The sequence below is a fragment of the Sphaeramia orbicularis genome, chromosome 9 (assembly GCF_902148855.1).
Source record: "Sphaeramia orbicularis chromosome 9, fSphaOr1.1, whole genome shotgun sequence".
Lineage (NCBI taxonomy): Eukaryota > Metazoa > Chordata > Actinopteri > Kurtiformes > Apogonidae > Sphaeramia > Sphaeramia orbicularis.
The window spans coordinates 30,227,129-30,248,497 of record NC_043965.1 but is presented as its reverse complement, the minus strand read 5'-3'; the positions used below and the strand labels follow the sequence as shown (position 1 = coordinate 30,248,497).

Below are 21,369 nucleotides of genomic sequence, written 5' to 3'. Positions count from 1 at the left end.
CACACACAAAGCTAGGCAGAGAGCCAAGGTATACCGTTTTTCAGTTTGTTTGTTTTGCAAATGAATCCAACCTTTCTTCAACAATGCATGTCTGGACTGAGCAGGAAACAATAAAGTCAGATAATACAAAAAACTAACAACCATCAACGGCTAGTAAGACATGTCTTTGGCCATTCACAAGAAGACCCGCTGTGTTTTCCCTGGATTATACATGAATTATACATGTTTTCTTGTATGATTATTCTGCAGATGAAACCACTGGTGCTTCTTCAGGGTCATGAATCGAGTCGTCCCTTCTCTTCAGTGTAAGTTAACCACCTGGACTTCAGTTCCACCCTGCCATCACTTATGCCTACAGGACAATGGGTAGTGTCAGCAGTGTCATCAATGGCAACAGCCTCAACAGCAAACACTGCAAGGCATCTGAGTTCAGGTTAAAAAAGGACACAAACCATCATAGAAGAACTGGAGGGTGCAGCCTTGACGGTTTATTGAAGTGCGGCTTTGTTCAGGGCTCTTCATCTTCCACTTATCCCTCTAAGGGCCTTTCCCATTCTCGCTCAGGACGAAGTGAGGATTTTTTTTACATTAAGGTGAGCTCAAATGCCATTGGATGCTATGACAGAACTATGCATTGTCATATATTCCACCAGAATGGCAATGAAAACAGGCATTGATCTGCTTTTTAACTATATTCATCCTATTTCATACAAGGTGAGTCATAAACCAAGGTCAGTTTACCACAAAGGAGGGGCAATGGAGGAGCGTGCAGGTGGAGGAAACACAGATGAACCTGATCGGAAACCCCAACCAAAACTGCTGCTAATGTCAAAGAAGTTGCCTGAGAGGGTGAGTTAACAGCAAAATATGAGTTTAAATACTTAAAGTAAGAGATTTTAGATGTTAAGTGTTCATTATTATAGCACCACATTTGCATTCTTCTTCTGGAATTTTTGCTATGGTGAAGTTTATGTCATTAATAGGTCATACTGTATGATTTTAATAGACTTTGACAGAAAAGTCTGCAATAAAACACCCATAGCAGGTAGTTTAATAGGCAGAAGCCCTGCCTCATAACCTGTGTTGAACCTTCCCAGCTTATTAATCACCCCCTCCCAGATTAGTTGCCTAAGAATGCCTTGATCTTCCCAGAGAAGTCATTTCTGTGTCAAGAATACATAGGCAAACTGAGCTTCCTTCAATGGGTCTTTATTCCTCAGGGGCAAGATGAGGGGAAGGGAGGAATATGAAGCAGCTTTATGAGAGACAGTGCAGAGAATAGGAGAGAGAGAGGGCCAAAGTGGGTTTGAGAAAAAAAGAAAAAATAAAAAAACGGCCAAAGCACTGCACATCCCAGTCATGAAGTCAGTGAGAAAGAATGCTGAGCTCACAAGCTTTACCTCTTACACTTCAGCAGTAGCTCATATTATTAATATCACAGAGAAGGGCTATTCATCTTCCCTCAGACAGCGCATGGGGGAGAGATGTGGGATGCAGAGGAGTGGAGAGGAGGACAGAGAGGGGAGGTATGGTACCGCTTGTGACGTTCTTGGACAGCACAGATGGGGCACGTGGAGTATAAGTTCATCTTTGAAATGAGTTTTCCTTTTCATGACAGTCGGGTGAATTTTACTTGCAACTACTGCTGGGTGGCTTTTAATACTGCCAGCTCGGAGAAGCAATTCTGCATGCTTCGCTGGTTCTATTTCGAAAATGAAAAGACATGATTGGGAGAAAAAAAAAATCTATCCTTTTCATTTGTACAGGTTTGAAAACACGTGACAATATTTATCCCTGTGAAAGACAGTCATTACGATTCTCAAATTTTGTAATGTTATTGGTGTTTGGGTCTTTGTACTCTCTGTAATTCTACAATCAGACCTGCTTTTGCCCGGTCTGTCAGCAAGAGGATACACTGAATATAAAAACAACAATTGTGAGGAGCATCCCTGACTTGTGTGTCATTTCATTTTTCCAGACTTCTGCTGAACAGTCACTGGTCCGTTCCACTGCCTTCACACCAGTAATTCCCAGGAGTACGTCTTCCACAGAGAGAGGCCCAAAGAGCCTGGACCGCATCCTCAGCCCACCAGAGAAAACAAAGAGTCCAGACATTACACACAAGCAAGACACATTCTCAGGTCTTTATCTTTTAAAATACACAGTATGTGTTATTAATACATTGGTGACTTAAGATTTCATTATGTGATTGTAATGAGTGATTGTCTAAAGTGCCATAATTTCCTTTCTTTCAGGGACCTTCTCTGACTCCGGACGTAACTCTATGTCTAGCCTGCCCACCCACAGCACCAGTGGCAGTCTCAGTGCTTCCACAGGCCCCGTCAGTCACACTGATAGCAACTCACCTCCTGCGAACAGCCTCAGCAAGGGACTACAACCCAATTTCCCTCCATGGGTCAACGGGAATAACACTAACCTTGACTGCAGCTACACGGCTGGTTTAAACAGCAGCAGCCTGACATCTAAGGCTAATGGGGATGCTGGCTCCCCACTCGCTGCAGATAAGCCAAGCCCTCTCTGTGAAACTGCAGGTGGGATTCGATCCCCTATTACTCCAGATGAGTCACTGATTGAGCATTTGGAACAAAGGCTTCTGGAGAGAGAGACTGAACTGCAGGAGCTACAGGTAATGAGCTGTCATAAAACAAAACAAAAAAACTCAGCATGGGTTCCTAATCAGTCCTCGTCATTGGATATTTCACAGCTCTGTGCCAGTTTATCACTAGAATTTCTTTACCTTACAACAGGTGACGTTTGAGGAGAAGGAGGCTGAAACCTGTCAGCTGTTTGACGAGAGACAGAGGTACTGCACCGAAGAGATTGAGGGTTTAAAGCAGCGGTGTTCCACAAGGCTACGACAAGTGTCACAGATAGCTGCAAAAACCCAGCAAGCACTGCAGCTACAAGTGAACCAGCTCCAGGTCGTTTGATTTTCCTTGACCCCCTGTCTTTCTGTTACATTAAAAGCAAGTTATATTATATCATTAGAAATGTCAAACTTATGGAGCCCCTTTGGTGACTTCATACTTTATATAAATGAAGGTAATTTATTCTCACGCAGGAAGAAAAAGTGAAGCTTCAGGAAGATGTTTCCAAGCTGACCCAGGAGAAGGACTTGACCGAACTCAGATTGAGAACTTACGAGACACAAAATACGCAGTTGGCTCCAACACTTGAGGAAACTCAGTGGGAGGTGAGCCAACAATCATATGTGTTATATCAGCTAGAGTCATTCACAGTATAAGATAATATGATACAGCCTTGAGAATTACTGTAGAGTTGGAATGCATTGTTCAACCACAGCAGTGGGAAAACTTTGAAGGTTTTTTTTGTATTATGTTCAACAAAGAGGAAAGATGTGAATAGTGAATTGCAATTAGTACTATGCATAGTATTGTTGCATGATTTATAAATGCAATCTATTAAAATTCTAGTAACTGAATCTTATTTTTCTCTGCATGAATGTAGGTGTGCCAGAAGACAGGGGAGATTTTCTTATTGAAGCAACAACTGAGAGACTGTCAGGCAGACATTAGCCACAAACTGAATGAGATAGTGAGCCTCAGGGCATCACTGAAGGAAATCACAGCGAAGATGGAGACGCTCAAAAAACAGAATAAAGACCATGAGGACAAGTTGCACTCACGCACTATAGAGGCAGAGGTAAGTTGGTTTATTATTCAACATCAGTTCATCGCACAAAGCAATTCAAATACGGAGATGTGAATAAAATGCCCACACACTACTCATTACATGAAAAACTTCTGTGCAGAAATAATACTGGTTGTTATGTGCTTCACTAGACTGTACCTTTCAGACTGTTCTCAATGTTCATGTTTTTATCAGACTTTTATATTCACATGCTTGATGAGTTTGTTCAACATTTCCCATGATTAAACCTATTGTATCTGTCAATGTGCTCTTCTTAATTGCCATATTTTTTTTCTTTTTTTTTTTTTTTTAGGTCTGCCAGAATGAGCTTCAGCGTAAAAAGAATGAGGCAGATTTGCTCAGAGAGAAAGTGGGAAAACTGGAAAAAGACATTCAGGGAATGAAACAGGATCTGGCAGTGGCCAAAGAGCAAAGGATTCAGCACAGTCTGGAACTTGATGGCCATGCCCAGACTCAGACTTCAGAAAGACTAATTCAAGTCTCAAACTCCCCTGCTGAGGGCTGCAGGGAGGAGAACAAGGGACATATGTCCACAGAATCCCTCCAGAAAGAAGTGGAGACACTCAAACGACAGCTCATGGAGGAGAAGGACGCCCAAGAGAGACTGGCCAACAGCTTTGAGCAGGAGAGGCAGACATGGAACAAGGAGAAAGATAAGGTTATCAAGTACCAGAAGCAGCTCCAGATCAACTACCTGCAGGTGCACAAGAAGAACCAGGACCTGGAGAGGATCCTAAAAGAACTGACCGCAGAACTGGAGGCCCGGACAGAGCTGGGCTCGGACATGACCTACAGCTCAGGGTTACAAACATACGATGACGTGATTGCCACAGAGATTTGATGGGAGCACTCCCACACATCCACCAAAAGTAACACTGGCACATGACTGTTTTTTCACCTCAGATATTTATGCATCTACACATCATAGATGACACAACAAAATGACAGCTAGAAGTCATTTTCACCACTCATTTCTGTTTTTAGAAGGGTTTTTAATAGAAGGTGCTAAATGCAGTCTCCAATACAGAATTAAAAATACTACTTATTCTAGTAACTATTTGTTTAAAGTAAATTTTAAGTTATTTAATGTTGAGAAGATAATATTTTTATTTTTATATCACACTGCCAGCCTCACATAATATTCAAATTATGTGTTTTGTGAATGGCAGCAACTGATTTATGTGTCTTTTGATTAATGTTTGATAGTAACACATGATAAGCATGATAGTGGCTAAACATCTGTGGTCCATACCAGCATGGAAATGACAGTGATGTATCTCCTGTGTCAGCTCTAAGATCCTAAACCATAATTTACTCAGCTTTGTTTATCCACTACCATTATTACATTGTCCTTCACTGCTAGAGATTTGTGTCTTTTCCATGCCCTGAACCATTTTTAGGGTAACTTTGAAACACTGGTGTCTTATATTTTCAACAACAAAACATGTTATAATTAAACTAAAGTGTCATGAATTTCATCAGTTCACTTTAACTTTCAACATGTTGTGTTAATGTGTCCTGTAATTCACTTTGAAAATAACACCAGTGCATGAGCAGGTTGGGATCCCATAGAACTTCTACCTATTTAAAGCTAATTTTTTACATTAGTTTGATTGTGAACCCAGTAGACTGTGGATCCTCCTTTAAAAACAAGTAGAGATTATAAACTTCAGATCACCGGATATCGTCACTGTATTTTTTGTTCGGATCATTTCTCTGAGCAAACTTCAAGCCTGAACCATGGAAAGAATTAAACCTTTATTCCACAATGACGATGTCGTGTTAATCCCTGTTACCGAACTCCAGATAATACAGATTATATTAGATAATATCTGTGACACATATCAAGGGCAAACACACATTTTGAGATTCACCTTGTGTTGTCTTTGAGTGTATGGCTATGTATTATTTTTAATAAATCTCTTTATTGAGTTCTTTGTAGGGAAGCACCTCCCTTGTGGGAACATGAACTTTGTCCTTATAACATAAATCATTACATTTTAAGGTTAGAGAGCCTCTAAACACATGGGAATATAACAGTGAATGTGTGTGTGTGTGTGTGTGTGTGTGAGAGAGAGAGAGACGTGGAGATTAAGAAGTGCAGGATAGCACACAATAAAAGCAAGGAAAGCATTGAAAAAAAAGCTGTACTGTCTATCTCTCTCTACATTGTTCATCCAACTTCATAAGAGTTAGCTGGAACAGCTCCACTCGGAGACAAACAGTTCTTCCTACCAGCAGCCCCGACCATTTGGCTCTACTATTTTGGAGCTATTCCATTTCCCACAAGGGCAAAGTAGTTTGAGAAGCAAAAGTTTAACTACTCCACCCACTCAATACTCTGGGGCTCACACAGACTACCAGGGAGAAATATGCACACACTGCGCTGGTCAAGAATGTGTGGCAATCTCTGTAATGAGGCTGCTGGAGATTGCTCAGCTACCCACCATTACATTACATTACCACAGCAAGTCAGGAGAGATTTGGAGGCAGACAGGCTAAGCCGAACTCCAAGGTAAGGTACAGAAACCAGCAGCACTCAAACTCAAGTGACTGATAAGTGTTTTACAATCCTAACTCTGGGTCTGGGCATAGAAAAGTGGAAAGGAATGTAGCAAATGGATAAGTAATACTGCAGCTTCAGCAAATATGAGTTCACTTGGTGTGTGATGGTTGCAGAATATTATAAATAAAAACAAAAGCAGAAGAATTTTAATATCTTGGTCAAGAGAGCTCAAAAAAACAAACAGTATGTCAAGTAAATTCCAAAACACAAACTTGGGTGCACTCTCATAGGCGCTTCAGTGTTCACTCCAGCATTTACTTACAATTGGGAATCTCTTAAATGTTTATGTATGATGGGTATTTTTACATACTGTATTACAACAGACCGACAAATTCCCTCAAGCTGTTTTTGCAAAACACATCAGTAGTCTAATCTACATTGCACATCCTGCACTGAATGGTGAGAGAATTATGGGTGAAAACTTTTGATTTAGTAAACATTGGCACTATAGACAATGCACCACAACATACAGAGTAACGGAGAATTACTGGGGGAAAAGGTCATGAAAACAGGCTGCTGTTACCTCAGATTCTCAAGCAAATGTCAAGTTTAGCGCATAAATAAATATGAATCCTGTTGATATATATTCAAAGTTGTCTTCTCTCATAACTCTGCATTCCTCTTGGACTTAAATAATGAGAAGATTGTTTTCTTCTCACGTCTAGTCATTTAATTTCAGCCTTTTGATAGTGTTTCCTTCCTCATACAACAGCTCTTTCCAGCGAAGCTTCTGTCAGAACTAAGCTGATTGGGCCAAATCAAAACTGAAATCAAATTAAGGCCCTTTGTCATTGCATGTGGCTCTGTTATTGCCATGAAAGGAGGACCACACAGAAGAGATAACAGGAAATTCAGACTCGCTGGTTTGACATGAAAGGAATCAACAAAGCTTAGTGAAGGGAAGACGGAGTTGGAGGGTTTCTGCCTAAAAATAACTGTCTGTAAACAGTGCGTAAATATTTACAATAATAATGCCAGGTATATATTCTGTTTCACAAGAGTCAACAATTAGAAGTAGACAGGTTTGAGTATAAAACTGCTGATAATGTTCATTGGCAGAATTATACAAACATTCAATCAATTATAGCTTGTAATATTCATGTTTTTTTTTATATACAATTGGATGTTTTCACCAAAAGGGGTTTGAGGGAGATCAAGCTGGGTAATCCATCAAATTAATATTTTTGCTTTATGAAAATCGAGAATAATGTCAAAATTATAAATATCAAGAACAGTGCTTTTTCTGCTCAATTCAGAGTGCAGTTTGTTTTAATTAACTCAATAAGAGTTTATTTTATTTTATTTTATTTTATTTTTAACAATGTACACTAGACAGTGCAAATGCTGTTTCTCATTGTTATTGTTTGATCATATTACACACACATGTAATAAAGAAAAGTACTTTTGAATTATGATTTATTTTGTGTTAATATAGAACGACAAAAATAAAAATGATCAATTGTACGTGCTTCTGAAAAAAAAAAAAAAAAAAAACTTCAGCCATATTGTCCTTCCCTGTAGGGACATGATGGGTTATGATACACATCTCCTGTATGAACTCAGCTGAACATACAGAGTTTTGGCCAAACAGATGTCTGGGTGTGATTGGACAGCAGTTAAGCAGCCACCAGAAGATACCGGGTGATAATTTAGCCAAGCCCTGCAGTGACATGATAATAACGCACTAATATCCTGCTGTGATTCCCGTGATTGGCTGGCAGTCAAACACAAAAGAGTCTGAATTCATTAGAGATGGTGTGGCGCATTTGCAGACCTGTTCAACATGCAAAAATGCAGCTACGGTTTCATATTGACAGCCATAAAAGTAATCATTCTACATCTTGAAGCATCAAGTAAAAACTAGTTGTACACCTATGAATGTTACTTTGTGCTTCATTTCACAGTCGACTCTAACCTCTAACATTATAATAAATATTCCACACCGGTAAATAATAGATGAGTCAATAACACTGTATCACTTCCTTCCTTGGGCTCATTACTCATTACACACTCACATACTCAAATGTGCTATATCCTAGCCATTCCCCTAAGCAATTAGCTGGTATAAAATATCAGGGGGCTAGTTATTCAGGCATGTATTTTATATTTTTATTGGTTTATTCAGAGCCCTGCATGCAGACCGAGCTATAGCAAACACAGCCTCAGCAAATCCCCAAGCTCCTCCGCAGTCAGCAAAGTAATTGGGGAGGGAGTCCCAACGGGTCCACACACACTGCTCAGCCTTTTGCTACCGACATGTTGAAATGGCAGTGAAGGTAGATAAAAGTCAGTGATTGTGTGTGAGTGCCGAGGATATGAGTACAGGAGCTGGCTCGAGTATTATGTGTGAAAAGGCCCGCAGTCTTTAGAGACTCACTGGTTGGCTGGGAAACCATCTGGTCCCCCAACCCCCCAGCTGCATCACCCATAGTTCCCATTTCTATGGGGATGTCAAATTCTGCTAAGCTTTGGGGGGGGGGGGGGGGGGTGAGGGGGGGGGCCGCTGCTGAAAATTAGACAATTAACTCTGCAGAGTTCTCTTGTCAGTGACTGTTCATCACTATCCAACTCTTTTATTTTAAAGCTTTGCCAACTTTGAGCTTGTAAAATTACCAGGGAAAATTGAATGTGGAATATCAAAAAAAAGTCCTGTATGTGAATCCATGACATTGGGAGAAAATGCCAGAGAAAATGGATTCATGCAACGTGACACATTAAAAAAAACTGTACTGACGCTCTCATTCATGTCCTTTGTTTAACCTGTTCCTTCCACCTAATTTGTGTTCATTTTCACCTAATTACCATACCAAGTTCCAAAACCCATGACTAAAGAACCACAAGGCCAAAATTAATCAATGACACCTCATCTCAAAGGTAACAACATCTAGTTTCAGAAAATTCCCTTTTTCAGTATGTGGCTAAACCTGAACTACATACATTAGTCCCATTAGCTTCGACCACTATCCAGGTGGTTCTTTAATTATGTTTTGGTGTTCAGGAACACTGCAAAATAATTAAATTGCAGAGAATCTAAGCCATTAAAGTCTGCCTATGTATTTAATACAGAATAGTGACTGGATTACCCAGCAATCCAATGGGAATGATAATTAAAAAAATAAAAAATAAAAAAATACACCACACATCAGTTATGCACAGTGTACCTTATGTATCCATGGATATATGCTTATCAGACTCACAGACCCTGTTGCAAAAATCTGACATGAGGAGGAGCCATGTTTGTGTGGTTTTGCACATGTGTATTTTATATTAACAGATATATGACAACATTTATTGTATTTTTAAAAAAGATTAAATAAGGCTATTAAATCTACAAAAAATACATCATGAAGCTTTAATCAATGTCATAAACAATCTGTCAGTTTTGTACACTGACTCGGTGCACAGAGACAAAGTGATCATATCCTGAGGTGATGATAAAACGTAGGTGGGTTGCAGTGGTTCCATTAAGCTGAAAGACAGGTGAAAAAGTAGTAGATATTACAATTCTTCTGCATAATTTTACAGACTTTAGCATAAGTATTTATTGACGTTGACGTACCGGAATAGAATTAGACTGAAGATGTCCCTCTGTCTGTGTAAAGTCTGCAGGACAAGTAGTTTGTCAACACACAGTTTCAATTATGTGGAATTTGTGAACATCAGATGCAGACACTTACCTTTCTCTGCAACTGACTCAAAGTTAGAGGCATTTGGTGAGTTATTTTGTTCTATCTTGAGATGTGTGACTGCAAAAAGAAAAATGATTTTTAAAAAAACACAGCTTTGCACAACTGAATGAATCGATTTGAACAAAAAGATGGAATCAAGCAAAAACAACATGAAAACAAACTGTAGTGTTTGGTGGTTAAAACATTTCTTTCAATATTTTGGAAGGAAAGTTTTGGTCACAGTGTTTCTTCATAAATGATATTAAGGGTGAAAATGGGAATGTTACAAACTATTATTTATTCTATTTATTCTATTCTTATTTGTTTCTACTGAAATAATCAGCTGATTTCAGCTTTTGGGAAGGATGGGAATCATAAGAATAATAGAGGGTCAACTAAGCATAATCCTTTTATATGGTATATAAGATGATTAAAAGGAAATAAGGTAAGTAAATGTTTCTTTAACCTTTAGTTTAACCTTTAGCTCCTTAACAGATATTCCATATAGTACCTATCATAAATGGGAGGATGTGTTTAATTGTCCTGTACCATGAAACAAGTATTTAGGTTAATACATAAGGCAACAGTAAATGTTTATATGAGGTTATGTCCAGTACAAATTATTAAAAATGTTGAAGACTTGTAGAACTGGTCAATCAAACAAGGTTCTGTTTTGTCATATGGGTCATTCCATGGCAATTCAACCAATGGTCCCCACATGACCCCCTCAGAAAATTCTGAAAAAATTCACACTTGTTCACCTACCAGATAAACCAACACATCCAAAATTTTAATGTCATATCTGTAATAGTTTAGGAGATACAGCCCTTTGAAAATTAATGTTTTTTGTTTTGTTTTGTTTTTTTAAATTTTGCAAATTTCCTTTTCAGCTAACTTTGAGGAGCTATATCTCCTTAGGTATTCAAGCCACACTGCTGAAACTTACTGTCTGGGGTGAAATCCCCCTGAAAAGACCATATTGTGCTTCAAAATAATTGTAGGTGCCTTCATGTTTGGTCCATGAGGCCTTGAAATCAGGCAAAAAGGCTAATTCTTCAAAATGTCCTCTCTCTTCAGGCTTGCACTGTGCCATAATGGATGAATGTACAGACCTCTTTTTTTTTTTTGCATGGATTCTTATGGTCAAGATGCAACAATATACTGCAAAATGACTACATTTCAATGAAAAGTGTTGCTGTGAGGCAATGAATAAAATGGGTCGATTTCAATTTTTTACAAAAATACTCTATTTGAGCACCCAAATTACCATGTGGCCAGTTAATGAAAATTTTGAAATTTTTACCATGCCTTCATATATGTTTCAAGATGTTGTGTACAAAATTTTATCTTTAGGATAGAACTGGTTCTATTTTTAATATTTTTTTTACTGCATGACTATATTTTCTTCAAATTGTATACAAACGTAGGTGTAAATGGCATTTTTAACAGTATAATGGCATTGATTATTGCACAAGTTATGATAATACTTGAGATATTTGAACTAGGGTGTGGAACTGCATGATGGTTCAGATAGAATAATTATAGATTTCCCAGAACTGGCTCAGGTTGATGCCTGTAGTAGAGACTTCTCGGAAATTGGATGGAGCCGGTCAGTTGACCCAATTTTACCAGGGTCAATGACGTAAATGTCACTAAGATTTCCCAGAATTTTTATGATGCTGGCCAGCCTAATCTTTCTGTGACATTCATCCTTTAAGATCAATCCAACAACACATTTTTCCTCCATGATGAATAAGTTTGTTCAGGATTATAAATAGAATGCCCAAAATTAGGTCGATTTGGGATGGAATGACCCATATGGAGTCAGCAGTTCATTTATTTTGGTTTTGTCATGTTGTTTCTGCATTTTGGGCTGAATTTCAAAAGATGTGTACCACAATGAATCCAAGTTTTAAATCAGATTTTTTCTCTGAGATATTAGGTGATATTAATCCGGTTATTTTGCGGGATTTTTTTCTTTTCTTTATTTAAAGCAACCTACAAAGATGGGTGGGAAACGTTTACTGACGCAAGAGGGTTGTAACATATAAATATGTCTTTTCTTTGTCTACTTTTCATAAAAATGTAGTTTTATTTGGGTTTTAGAACTGCTCATTTTTTCTGCAATGATATATGATTCATGTTTGCTTCTTTTTTTTTTGGTCTGCTTCAGTGTGACTTTGTGTTAATGTTTGAGTTGTGTTTATATGTTTTATGTTATGGTTATGATGAATAAAAATACAAGAAAAGAAAAAAATGGCAGTGCTGACCTTGATTACACACAATCCACCCCCCCACCCCACCCCGTTATGTACAGTTGCACCATTTTTCATTTTCACTGGGGCTGTGTTCACATCCTGATTGGTCAAAATTAAACTTGACCACTGAGGACAAACTGCAACCAGTAGATTTGGGAAAACTCATTGTGGTTAGTTTTGGGGCTCTCCACATTAATTTTACAATAATCATGTATTTGTTTTTGGTGATGTCCAAAATGGCTGGAGTCTATACCGTATAATAACAGAAAACACCTGATTCAAAGTTATAAAATTGGCATTGCATTTTCAAAAGTCTATTAACTTATCCCAGATCATTTCTTTGATTGTAGAAGATCCTCCATACCATTGTAGCTGTCCACAGTCACAGCAGTGAGTTTTGTGGGATCAGGAAAACGGATGATGAACTCCTGTGGATACATCCCAGTGGTCGTCCAAATGTTTAGTATTTCTGGGAGACATGGAAACACAAAAGCCATAAATCTGCAAGGGAGTTTTAGAATCATGAACGAATGTGCTCTTATTCATTCAAGCTTTATTAAGGACATAAAAACTAGCTCCATAGAATAAAATAAGAATATATACAATAAAAAGAAATTGCATATCCATATCCATATATTGTCTCTCTTGAACGGTTAAGTTGACAAATACTTCAGAAGCAACACCATGGATGTGTAGTAAGAATCCATGGGTAACACTCACCCATCAATGATGTTTTCTGGTGGGTGTTTTTCGTCGTAGGATGTAGCGACGACAACCTTAGCACCCAAAGAGCTCAAAGACGAATCACTCATCGTAAAAACATACACTATAATTCGAGTTTTAATCTCAAGCACTGTCTTAGTGTAGAAACTCGCAGCTGGTTCAACTCAAATACACAAAAACCTGCCTTATTCATGGCATCTGTGAAAATAGTCGACAACTACTCTCGTTGCCAAGCCAACCGCCCTGTCGCAGCAATTATACGTCAGCGTTTATAAAATACGTCACTGTCTCGACGCACATTGCTCGTAGTTTCTTGAGCTGTTAGCTGCGAGTTATTCACATTTTGTCATGGCAAATGGATGTCAAGACGTGCTGTTTACACGCGGAACTGGACAAGTAAGTTACAGAGTATCACTAAGCGTAAAATTACAACACGAGTATCTTTCTAAACTGCTGTAGGGTTTACCGAAGTCGTTAGTTGGCTAGCTATGCTAAGACTCTCTGTTGAGTTCAGCTAAGTTGGGTAACAAAGAGGAAAGCAAGAAAATGGAACCAGAAATCAAAACTGCACTTTATGTGTTGTATTTATTTATACAGATATATACAGATAAATAGACAATATATTTACAGATCTGTGTTTAAGACAGTTGTCACATGCCTCAGCTTTACGCCCTCCTCTAACACCGATTTGCCATCTTAAACATGAGGATGAATATGTGTACTCTTATAGACACTTAAGGAGAATGTGAAATTGACTCCACGTGAATAAGATAGGATAGAACAGGTAACAATAGAGACAGTTAAAAACCATAATATGCATTAGGAAAGACAAAATAAAATAGCACGATGTAAAACCTACGTGCACTAAAACAATTTAACTGTGATAAGGTTTTGGTTTTATTCTAGACATTGGGTGATGGCTGATGGGATGAAACATCTCTCAAAGTGTTTTTTGTTTTTATGTATGTATTTTATTTTATGTAGGTTACGTGGCTGGATGAGTCTGTGTCTGAAAATGCTCTAAGCCATCTCATCTCAGCGCAGAAAGGATGTGAGGGCCTGTCTTAGGCTGTTTTGAACTCCCTCTCATCCTCTTTGTCACCGCTGCCACACATCCCACTTCCATCCCAACTACAGGCGTGGAAAAAATTATTAGACTACCTTTGTTTTCTTCAATTTTTTGTTCATTTTAATTCCTGGTACAATTAAAGGTACATTTGTGTGGACAAATACAATGATAACAACAAAAATAACTCATAAGAGTTTAATTTAAGAGCTGATATCTAGTCATTTCCATGGTTTTCTTGATAATAACCAAAATCACTTAAGTTCTTACATCAATAGCTAGGGCATTGTACTCCCAAAAACAGTGCTTTTAGGCATTCCATGTTTTCTTTTCTGTCTGTTTTAGCTGCATGATACACACAGGAGTTAGTACTTGATTGTATAACCATTGTTTTTGATGGTCTAATATTTTTTTCTGCAACTGTATAGAGCTAGTGTCAGTGACCAAATGCAGGTTCAGTTTCCATTAATCCATCAAGTCTTTACTGTAGAAAATTTTGGATGCACCTAAACGTAAGCCCAAAGAGCATCTAATTGTGCTGGCTTATCAGTTTTGCCTATTAAAGAAATTGTGAAGGGTAGGTAACTTTTGTAGAAATTCACACTGAATCAAGCCACATTAGGCAGCAAACCTGGTTTGTTAGCATTAAGTAAAGATACCTTGACTGACATAGCATTAGTATCTAATGTGGTCACATGTAACATCTTTCATTTCAAAATGAAGCTTTTTTTCTTATTAGAGGTATGCATGTTAGGGCCTCAAACATGCATACTTGTAATAAGAAAACAACAAATGTTATGGATGCCCCTAATTTAGAGGCATCCATAACATTTGTTTTAACATGTTTGGTTCCTTATTTGTTAATGAGTTAAGGTAATACCAATTTCTATCGTTTAAAAATGTTATTTTGTGAAAAAGGATACAAGGCTGTAAGTTCACTTTTCATATTTATCTGACAAATATTGTAAAGATTGTGGGCCAAAATGATGTGTTAAAACTGTAACCACATAGATTTCTCTTATGTTACTTAAAGGCCCTCAATAACTTCCACTGTATGGATCCTAATGTCTTGTAAATTCAGAATTATATATACTCAAATAGACACAAATGTTGTTGAACATTAACTTAATATATACATGGGTCTACATCTGTTAACCTACGGGAGGATGAAAATGCTTCTTCAGCCTTCAGGCATTATCAGTATACTCTCCACACTAGGAGTAGGAGCATTATCATGTATTGTGATTAATATCAATCAGTATGGAGAAGATTGTGATCATATTTTTAATCCTATCTCCCAGCCCTGATCAGAAGTCATTAATCATATGCAAAAACTGTCTGCAGGGTGATCTGTATCCGGTTTAAAGATTTACCTGGAAAGCTATTTTGCCCTCTCCGGGTTGGTGGGGAGTCTTTGCCCCAAGTGGAGGAGTTAAAGTATCTTGGGGTCTTGTTCACGAGTGAGGGAAGGATGGAGCGTGAGATTGACAGACGGATCGGTGCAGCATCTGCAGTGATGCAGTCGCTGTACCGGTCGGTTGTGGTGAAGAAGGAGCTGAGCCGAGAGGCAAAGCTCTCGATTTACCGGTCAATCTACGTTCCTACCCTCACCTATGGTCATGAGCTTTGGGTCATGACCGAAAGGACAAGATCCCGGATACAAGCGGTCGAAATGAGTTTCCTCCGCAGGGTGGCTGGGCGCACCCTTAGGGATAGGGTGAGGAGCTCAGTCACCAGGGAGGAGCTTGGAGTAGAGCCGCTGCTCCTCCGCGTGGAGAGGGGCCAGCTGAGGTGGCTCGGGCATCTGTTTCTGATGCCTCCTGGACGCCTCCCTGGGGAGGTGTTCCGGGCATGTCCCACCAGGAGGAGACCTCGGGGAAGACCCAGGACACGTTGGAGAGACTATGTCTCTCAGCTGGCCTGGGAACGCCTCGGGGTCCCCCCGGAAGAGCTGGAAGAGGTGTCTGGGGAGAGGGAAGTCTGGGCATCCCTAGTTAGACTGTTGCCCCCATGACCCGGCCCCGGATAAGCGGTGGATAATGGATGGATGGATGGCTATTTTAACATTTAATAACTAGTCTGGATGTGTATCATGAATCTACATACTACAATTCTTCTATGTCAAAAGGAACATTTAAGATTGTCCACAATGACATTCTTCCTCTCCACAACCCTTATTTCAGATATCCACAACATCATTCTTCCTAGAATAAATGACATAAGTGTTGCTGTTACATGTAATGGGCTTTCAATTTCAGATATACGCAATGGCAATTTTGATATCCAGACATCTGCAACAAAATTTGTCCCTGGAAAAACTCCCATTTCAGAAATCTACAATCTCCTTGTTACTAGTCACAATTCTAATATTAGATTTACCAAACGACAAACCATTACACATATCAGTAATGCAATTTAGAATATCTAAAATACATTAGAACTAGTAAAAATCTAATTAAAGATATCCGCAATTGGCTTTATAAATAGAAACAATGGAGCTGCAGATTCACAAATGTATTGTGGATATCTGCAACCGGATTACAGATACCCGTATCTTAAATGGGGGTTTTCCAGGAAGAATTCATGTCAGAAAAGCAGATGTGGATATTTGAAACTGCAGCCCAATGTACATGAAAAGTGACATTATTTGTCCTAGGAAGAATGATGTTATAGATATCTGAGGTGACAGGTGTGGATTGGAAGGATGTGATTGTGAATATCGGAAATGTTCTTGTAGACCAAGAAGAAATTACACATAGATATAAGCAATAGGCCTATATATCCTATCTGTCTAAAACAGGTGGACACATTATAATTATGCAGGGTACACTATCAAAGAAAAAACTGTTAATTAGCTGGAGGTAATTCTGACATTCTCTTTCTCAGAGTGATGATTCGGATATATGGGACGATACAGCACTGATAAAAGCTTATGACAAGGCAGTTGCATCATTCAAGGTAAAATAAGTGATTTCCATTTTTAGTGCAATACTTTGGCTTTTATGTTCCTCATTTAATTTCATATTTTGTGTGCCAGACTGCTCTTAAGAGTGAAGACGAGCCACAAGCCTCCAAGAAAACCCATCCTGGAAAGAAAAGGAAGAATAATAAAAAGAACCAGAGCAGAAAAAGAACTAATGCACCTCCAGATAAAGAGGTGTGTAAATTACATAAGGAACAGCAATACAGGCATTGCTTTTTTTCCCACAGCTCTTTTAAGTCATCGAATAGAGTTTCATCCATTTTACAGTAGTGTTGCAAGCAATATATTTAGACCAATAGGCAGAGCAAATCCCACCCACACAAGCTTCAAACAACCTGTGATGTTGTGTTCCAGTGGCAGGTTGGGGACTCATGCAGCGCTTACTGGTCAGAGGATGGCCAGCTGTATGCCGCCACCATCTCCTCCATAGATGAAACAAAGGGCACTTGTATAGTTGTATATACAGGCTATGGCAACGAGGAGGAGCAAAATCTTGAAGACTTATGTTCACAGATTTCTGAAGCTGATGAAGAAACAAATGTGCAGGTTAGTCCGAGCACTTAAATCATCCATATTTCTTCATTTTATTTAATTCTGAATGCAGCTTAATGTTGTTACCATTTGTCTGTCAGTTAACAGTCTAGTATCCACAGTTTTTTGCTTTTTTTGTCCAGTTATCAAATTTTGGTCATTATAGGTCACAGATGTAGGTCAGGGACAATTCCAATTTCTGGAGCAATCTAGTGCCACAAAAAGTTTAAGGTTATCATCTCAAACCATTGTGTAAAAATCACTATATGTCAAAATGTTGTACACAGATGTCTGTCAAATTTCAACTGTGTCTTTGGACCATTATCTTCCCGAGAGAAAAATGAGGTCTTCGTCAAATTTACATTATATTGCTGGGAGTTTTCTGTCGTCAGGAAATTAGTAGGTGGGAAGAGGTTTACACTCTGAATACTTCCAAGGCAGTGTTTTTATTACTGACTCAATACATATTTCTGTTTTGATCAAACATGTTACATTTTTGTTTGGTATAATATTAAAATTTCAGAGTCATGTGCATAGTATTGATAAGTATGTATCAGCTGAACATTGATATTAGTCTATATTTACTGATAACTGCATGTTAGACGATATTTCACTGATGATAGTGGCCAATGTTTATCTGCTTTGTTACATTAATGTTTATCTCATAAGTGTGGGGTTGACATTGTCATTATAAATATCATATTGGCCCAGAGTTTTACAACATGTTTCTAGCATGAGCACTCTGTATTATATGCACAACATTAAAGAAGGTCACCCACTCAAAGTCTTCAAATAAAATGAAAAATGTTATTAAAACCTATATAAGAAAGATGTAAATAAATGACAGCCACATTATCGACATATTTAGATTGTTCTTATGTTTATACGATGCAGAGATAAATAATATACAAAGGTATGGGAGTACAAACCAAATTTACACAAATATTTCTTTGCACTTCAGATAAACAAAGATGAATCGTCAACAGAAGAGAGTGACAGGTCAACCACACCAAACCAACAAAAACGACAGCCACACAGTAAATCTCAAAAGTCCAAGACTCACAAAGAACATCCTCCTATGTGGACTCCTGGCTTTCCTGGATTTCCCCCAGGCCCACCTCCCATGGCAGCTTTCAGACAAGTAAGAAACAAGACAGAAATGTAAATGAGAATAAGAAATATAAACAGCAACCTGTCAGAGTTGAATCTGTGGTAGAGATATAGTGTTATCTGACAAATTTGAATTTTACTTACGGAATATTTTTGAGGCTTCAAAGCTTTTTCTGGTCTGTTGTGCATCCTAACAGGGAAGAAGCAAACGATCAAGTGGTCACGGACATGTACCTCCTCCTTGGCCTCCCATGATGCCTTTTGGGCCACCAGTGAGTTGAATACATTCATACATGCAGCACCAGCGTTATTAAAGCAAGTTAGTGATTTTCAACAAGTACTGTCAAATTCAGGCATAGACTTAATAATCATAATATCTGTGCTTCAGATGATTCCGCCACCACCACCAATGAGCCCTGACATGGTCGATGATGAGGCGTTGGGCAGCGTCCTCATCTCCTGGTACATGAGTGGATACCACACAGGATATTACTTGGTATGTACATAGAGGCAATTGAATCCTTTCTTTTAGTAACATATTTTGTTGCACTTCAATTTGTAATCTTTAGCTGCATCTTTTGTGGAGGTGTAAGTGGGTGGAGTTCAACCAACCTCACTGTCCCCTAAGGAGACAGCTAGAAGCGCAAAACGCCCTCATTAGAGCCAGCGTTGTGGGCTGTTTGGTTAACTCTGGTCATTGCTCCAACATGGAAAGGAATTGTAATGCTCCTTAACACTGGATGCCACCTACTATGAAACAGGATAGAAAGAGCAGAAGCCATTTCTGAGCTGTAGAAACACGTCTGCATAATGTGGCGAACTCCGAGGAAGAGCAACCACTCCATCTGGAAATATAAAGAGCTCATTCTAATGTAACAAGGACATAAGTTATTTTCTGGTCTTTGTATACTAATGGGCATATAATTATCAACATCATATCTTGTTCCTGAACCTTTTAAAAACATTTTTTTTTTTTTAGCTGAATCTTCATCAAACTTTTCAGCTGCATGAAAGATGAGCCATTTCAAAACCTGATATATAAACATGAGATTTTCTTCTCTTGTGTACAGGGATTAAAACAAGGACGCAAAGAGGCAGCCAACTGGACAAAAGTGCACCACAAATGAAATTACAGAGAAAACATTCTGATTTTTGTTGCTGCTGTCGTTGACTGGAGCGGCAGCCGCCCTCCTTGTTGTGCCTGGTGTGTCCTCCTCGTTTCAGAAGGAAATGTTATAAATAAAATGTATATGATTTGAGAAGATCGGTGATCATTTTGAAAGAGGAGAGTTTTATATTCTTTGTAAATAGATGAATAAAAGCGATCTGAGCACAGCTTGTCTCATTCATTTCGCTTCAACTCGATGTTCTATATGTGTAGTTAGAGATTAGCATTCCAAACATGCAGACAACTAAATGATCTCTGGTTGTAATGGCAAGTACTGTCCAGCAGAAGTCAGACTAGCATAATGTATATGCATTACTGTAAATGAGGTTTGTAAGATCTTAACATATTAAGGATCACTACCATGCTGTGTTACATCCTCTCATTCTGATAGTGTCTCTGTTGTTCTCTTGGCTTGCTAATACTGTTTATTGCACGTCTAGCTTGAGTCCTGCTTTAGTCCCTCTGGTTTTCTCGACATAGTTTATTCAGAGCATCATTCCACGCTTTGCCTTATATTCAAACATTTTCTTTTCCCTGAGGTGTTCCCCCATGCACCACCCAGTATAAGACCGCATCCATCATAATGTTTTTCTACTCACATCAGATAAGTGCATATGTCTGGGTGATAGTTGGCAGGGTTTCAGCTACAGACAGTATGACAAATTTGGCCAACTGAGCAGATAAAGATTGATATTCACTGACTGATATTTTGTCTAAATGTCCTTTATACCTGACAAGCTCACACTTGGAAACTTTAAGCTGTGATAAAAGTGTCTTTTATGGTTGTAGAGAGAGCAGATGGGTTTTTACTATCAACACAATAAACACGGTGAACTTAAAACTGCAATTTTGTATTTGGCAGGTTTGTGTTTTTCTGGAATATAAACATACAGTAATGTTTGAGGTTCAATAATATAAGAAGAGTAGTGGAAGCAGGGAGATGATTGCGAATACTGTATGCAAGTTTAAATATAGAATATAGAAAACCACATGTAATTGCAGTGGAAACAGCCACAGTTATGCTGCCGAGCCGCTTTCTTTCTGTGAAAGGGAAGCCAAACAGAGTTCCCATATTCCCTATACTGGTGATTTGCTGCTTGTTTACAGCCACTGCTCGAGGTCTACACTATTGGGCAATTGATAATAGAGCATGTGTGAGAAAGAATCTGGTGCTGCGGTAAGATGTAGCAGTATGATTGTCTCCTGCTTTTAAAATCATGTGATCATCATCCAGCTGCTTCACTGCTTTCTGACTGAAGAGCAGCCCCTTTGTTTGCATATTGACTGTGATCTGCATTTTATAACTCACTGTAAATGTGCCAGCGTTGACTGCTGCTTTTCATTCTTTCTGTAGCGGCCACTTTGTTTTTGTGCTGCTTGTGTGGGCAAAGAGAGAACACTAGAGAAAAAAAAAGAGGAACGATAACAGGAAGAAATTTATTTTATAGGATTTACAAATAGAATGCACTACAAACAAGAGGTGATAAACCAGACCTATCTTTCCCTCCCAGATGGGTTTAAAATCTGCCACGGTGAAGCCTGCACATACATAAGCCCATTGCTGCCTCAACTCTGCAGCAAACTGAGCTGCCCAAAGGGCTCC

At 38.7% G+C, this 21,369-nt stretch overlaps 3 protein-coding genes across 3 annotated transcripts; 2 read left to right on the top strand and 1 right to left on the bottom strand.

The window, feature by feature from the left end:
• Positions 1 to 334: 334 nt before the first annotated feature.
• Positions 335 to 6,393, top strand: lzts1 (leucine zipper, putative tumor suppressor 1). Its single transcript, XM_030143878.1, has 8 exons — positions 335 to 593; positions 715 to 849; positions 1,979 to 2,141; positions 2,256 to 2,647; positions 2,769 to 2,942; positions 3,083 to 3,214; positions 3,490 to 3,684; positions 3,986 to 6,393. Exons 1-8 carry the CDS (start codon positions 363 to 365, stop codon positions 4,532 to 4,534), a joined length of 1,971 nt encoding a protein of 656 aa, XP_029999738.1. The 5' UTR covers positions 335 to 362; the 3' UTR covers positions 4,535 to 6,393.
• A 1,695-nt stretch (positions 6,394 to 8,088) lies between these two features.
• hspb11 (heat shock protein, alpha-crystallin-related, b11) lies at positions 8,089 to 13,158 on the bottom strand. Its single transcript, XM_030143879.1, has 5 exons — positions 12,906 to 13,158; positions 12,550 to 12,654; positions 9,937 to 10,005; positions 9,819 to 9,862; positions 8,089 to 9,728 (listed from the first exon to the last, which is right to left on the bottom strand). The coding sequence occupies exons 1-5, from the start codon at positions 12,907 to 12,909 to the stop codon at positions 9,636 to 9,638; spliced, it is 315 nt and encodes a 104-aa protein (XP_029999739.1). The 5' UTR covers positions 12,910 to 13,158; the 3' UTR covers positions 8,089 to 9,635.
• A 29-nt stretch (positions 13,159 to 13,187) lies between these two features.
• smn1 (survival of motor neuron 1, telomeric) lies at positions 13,188 to 19,933 on the top strand. Its single transcript, XM_030144574.1, has 8 exons — positions 13,188 to 13,304; positions 16,861 to 16,932; positions 17,012 to 17,131; positions 17,312 to 17,503; positions 18,450 to 18,629; positions 18,796 to 18,870; positions 18,987 to 19,094; positions 19,669 to 19,933. Exons 1-8 carry the CDS (start codon positions 13,257 to 13,259, stop codon positions 19,723 to 19,725), a joined length of 852 nt encoding a protein of 283 aa, XP_030000434.1. The 5' UTR covers positions 13,188 to 13,256; the 3' UTR covers positions 19,726 to 19,933.
• Positions 19,934 to 21,369: the final 1,436 nt, after the last annotated feature.

Coding starts and splice junctions, on each gene's coding strand:
- hspb11 (XM_030143879.1), bottom strand. Junction 10,006..12,549: donor GACTGTGGACAGCTACAATG/GTATGGAGGATC, acceptor TTCTTTTTGCAG/TCACACATCTCAAGATAGAA. Junction 9,729..9,818: donor TTCAGTCTAATTCTATTCCG/GTACGTCAACGT, acceptor CCTGTCTTTCAG/CTTAATGGAACCACTGCAAC.
- lzts1 (XM_030143878.1), top strand. CDS start 363: ATGGGTAGTGTCAGCAGTGTCATCAATGGCAACAGCCTCAACAGCAAA. Junction 850..1,978: donor CAAAGAAGTTGCCTGAGAGG/GTGAGTTAACAG, acceptor TCATTTTTCCAG/ACTTCTGCTGAACAGTCACT. Junction 2,142..2,255: donor CAAGCAAGACACATTCTCAG/GTCTTTATCTTT, acceptor CCTTTCTTTCAG/GGACCTTCTCTGACTCCGGA.
- smn1 (XM_030144574.1), top strand. CDS start 13,257: ATGGCAAATGGATGTCAAGACGTGCTGTTTACACGCGGAACTGGACAA. Junction 17,132..17,311: donor ATGCACCTCCAGATAAAGAG/GTGTGTAAATTA, acceptor GTTGTGTTCCAG/TGGCAGGTTGGGGACTCATG. Junction 19,095..19,668: donor ACCACACAGGATATTACTTG/GTATGTACATAG, acceptor TCTTGTGTACAG/GGATTAAAACAAGGACGCAA.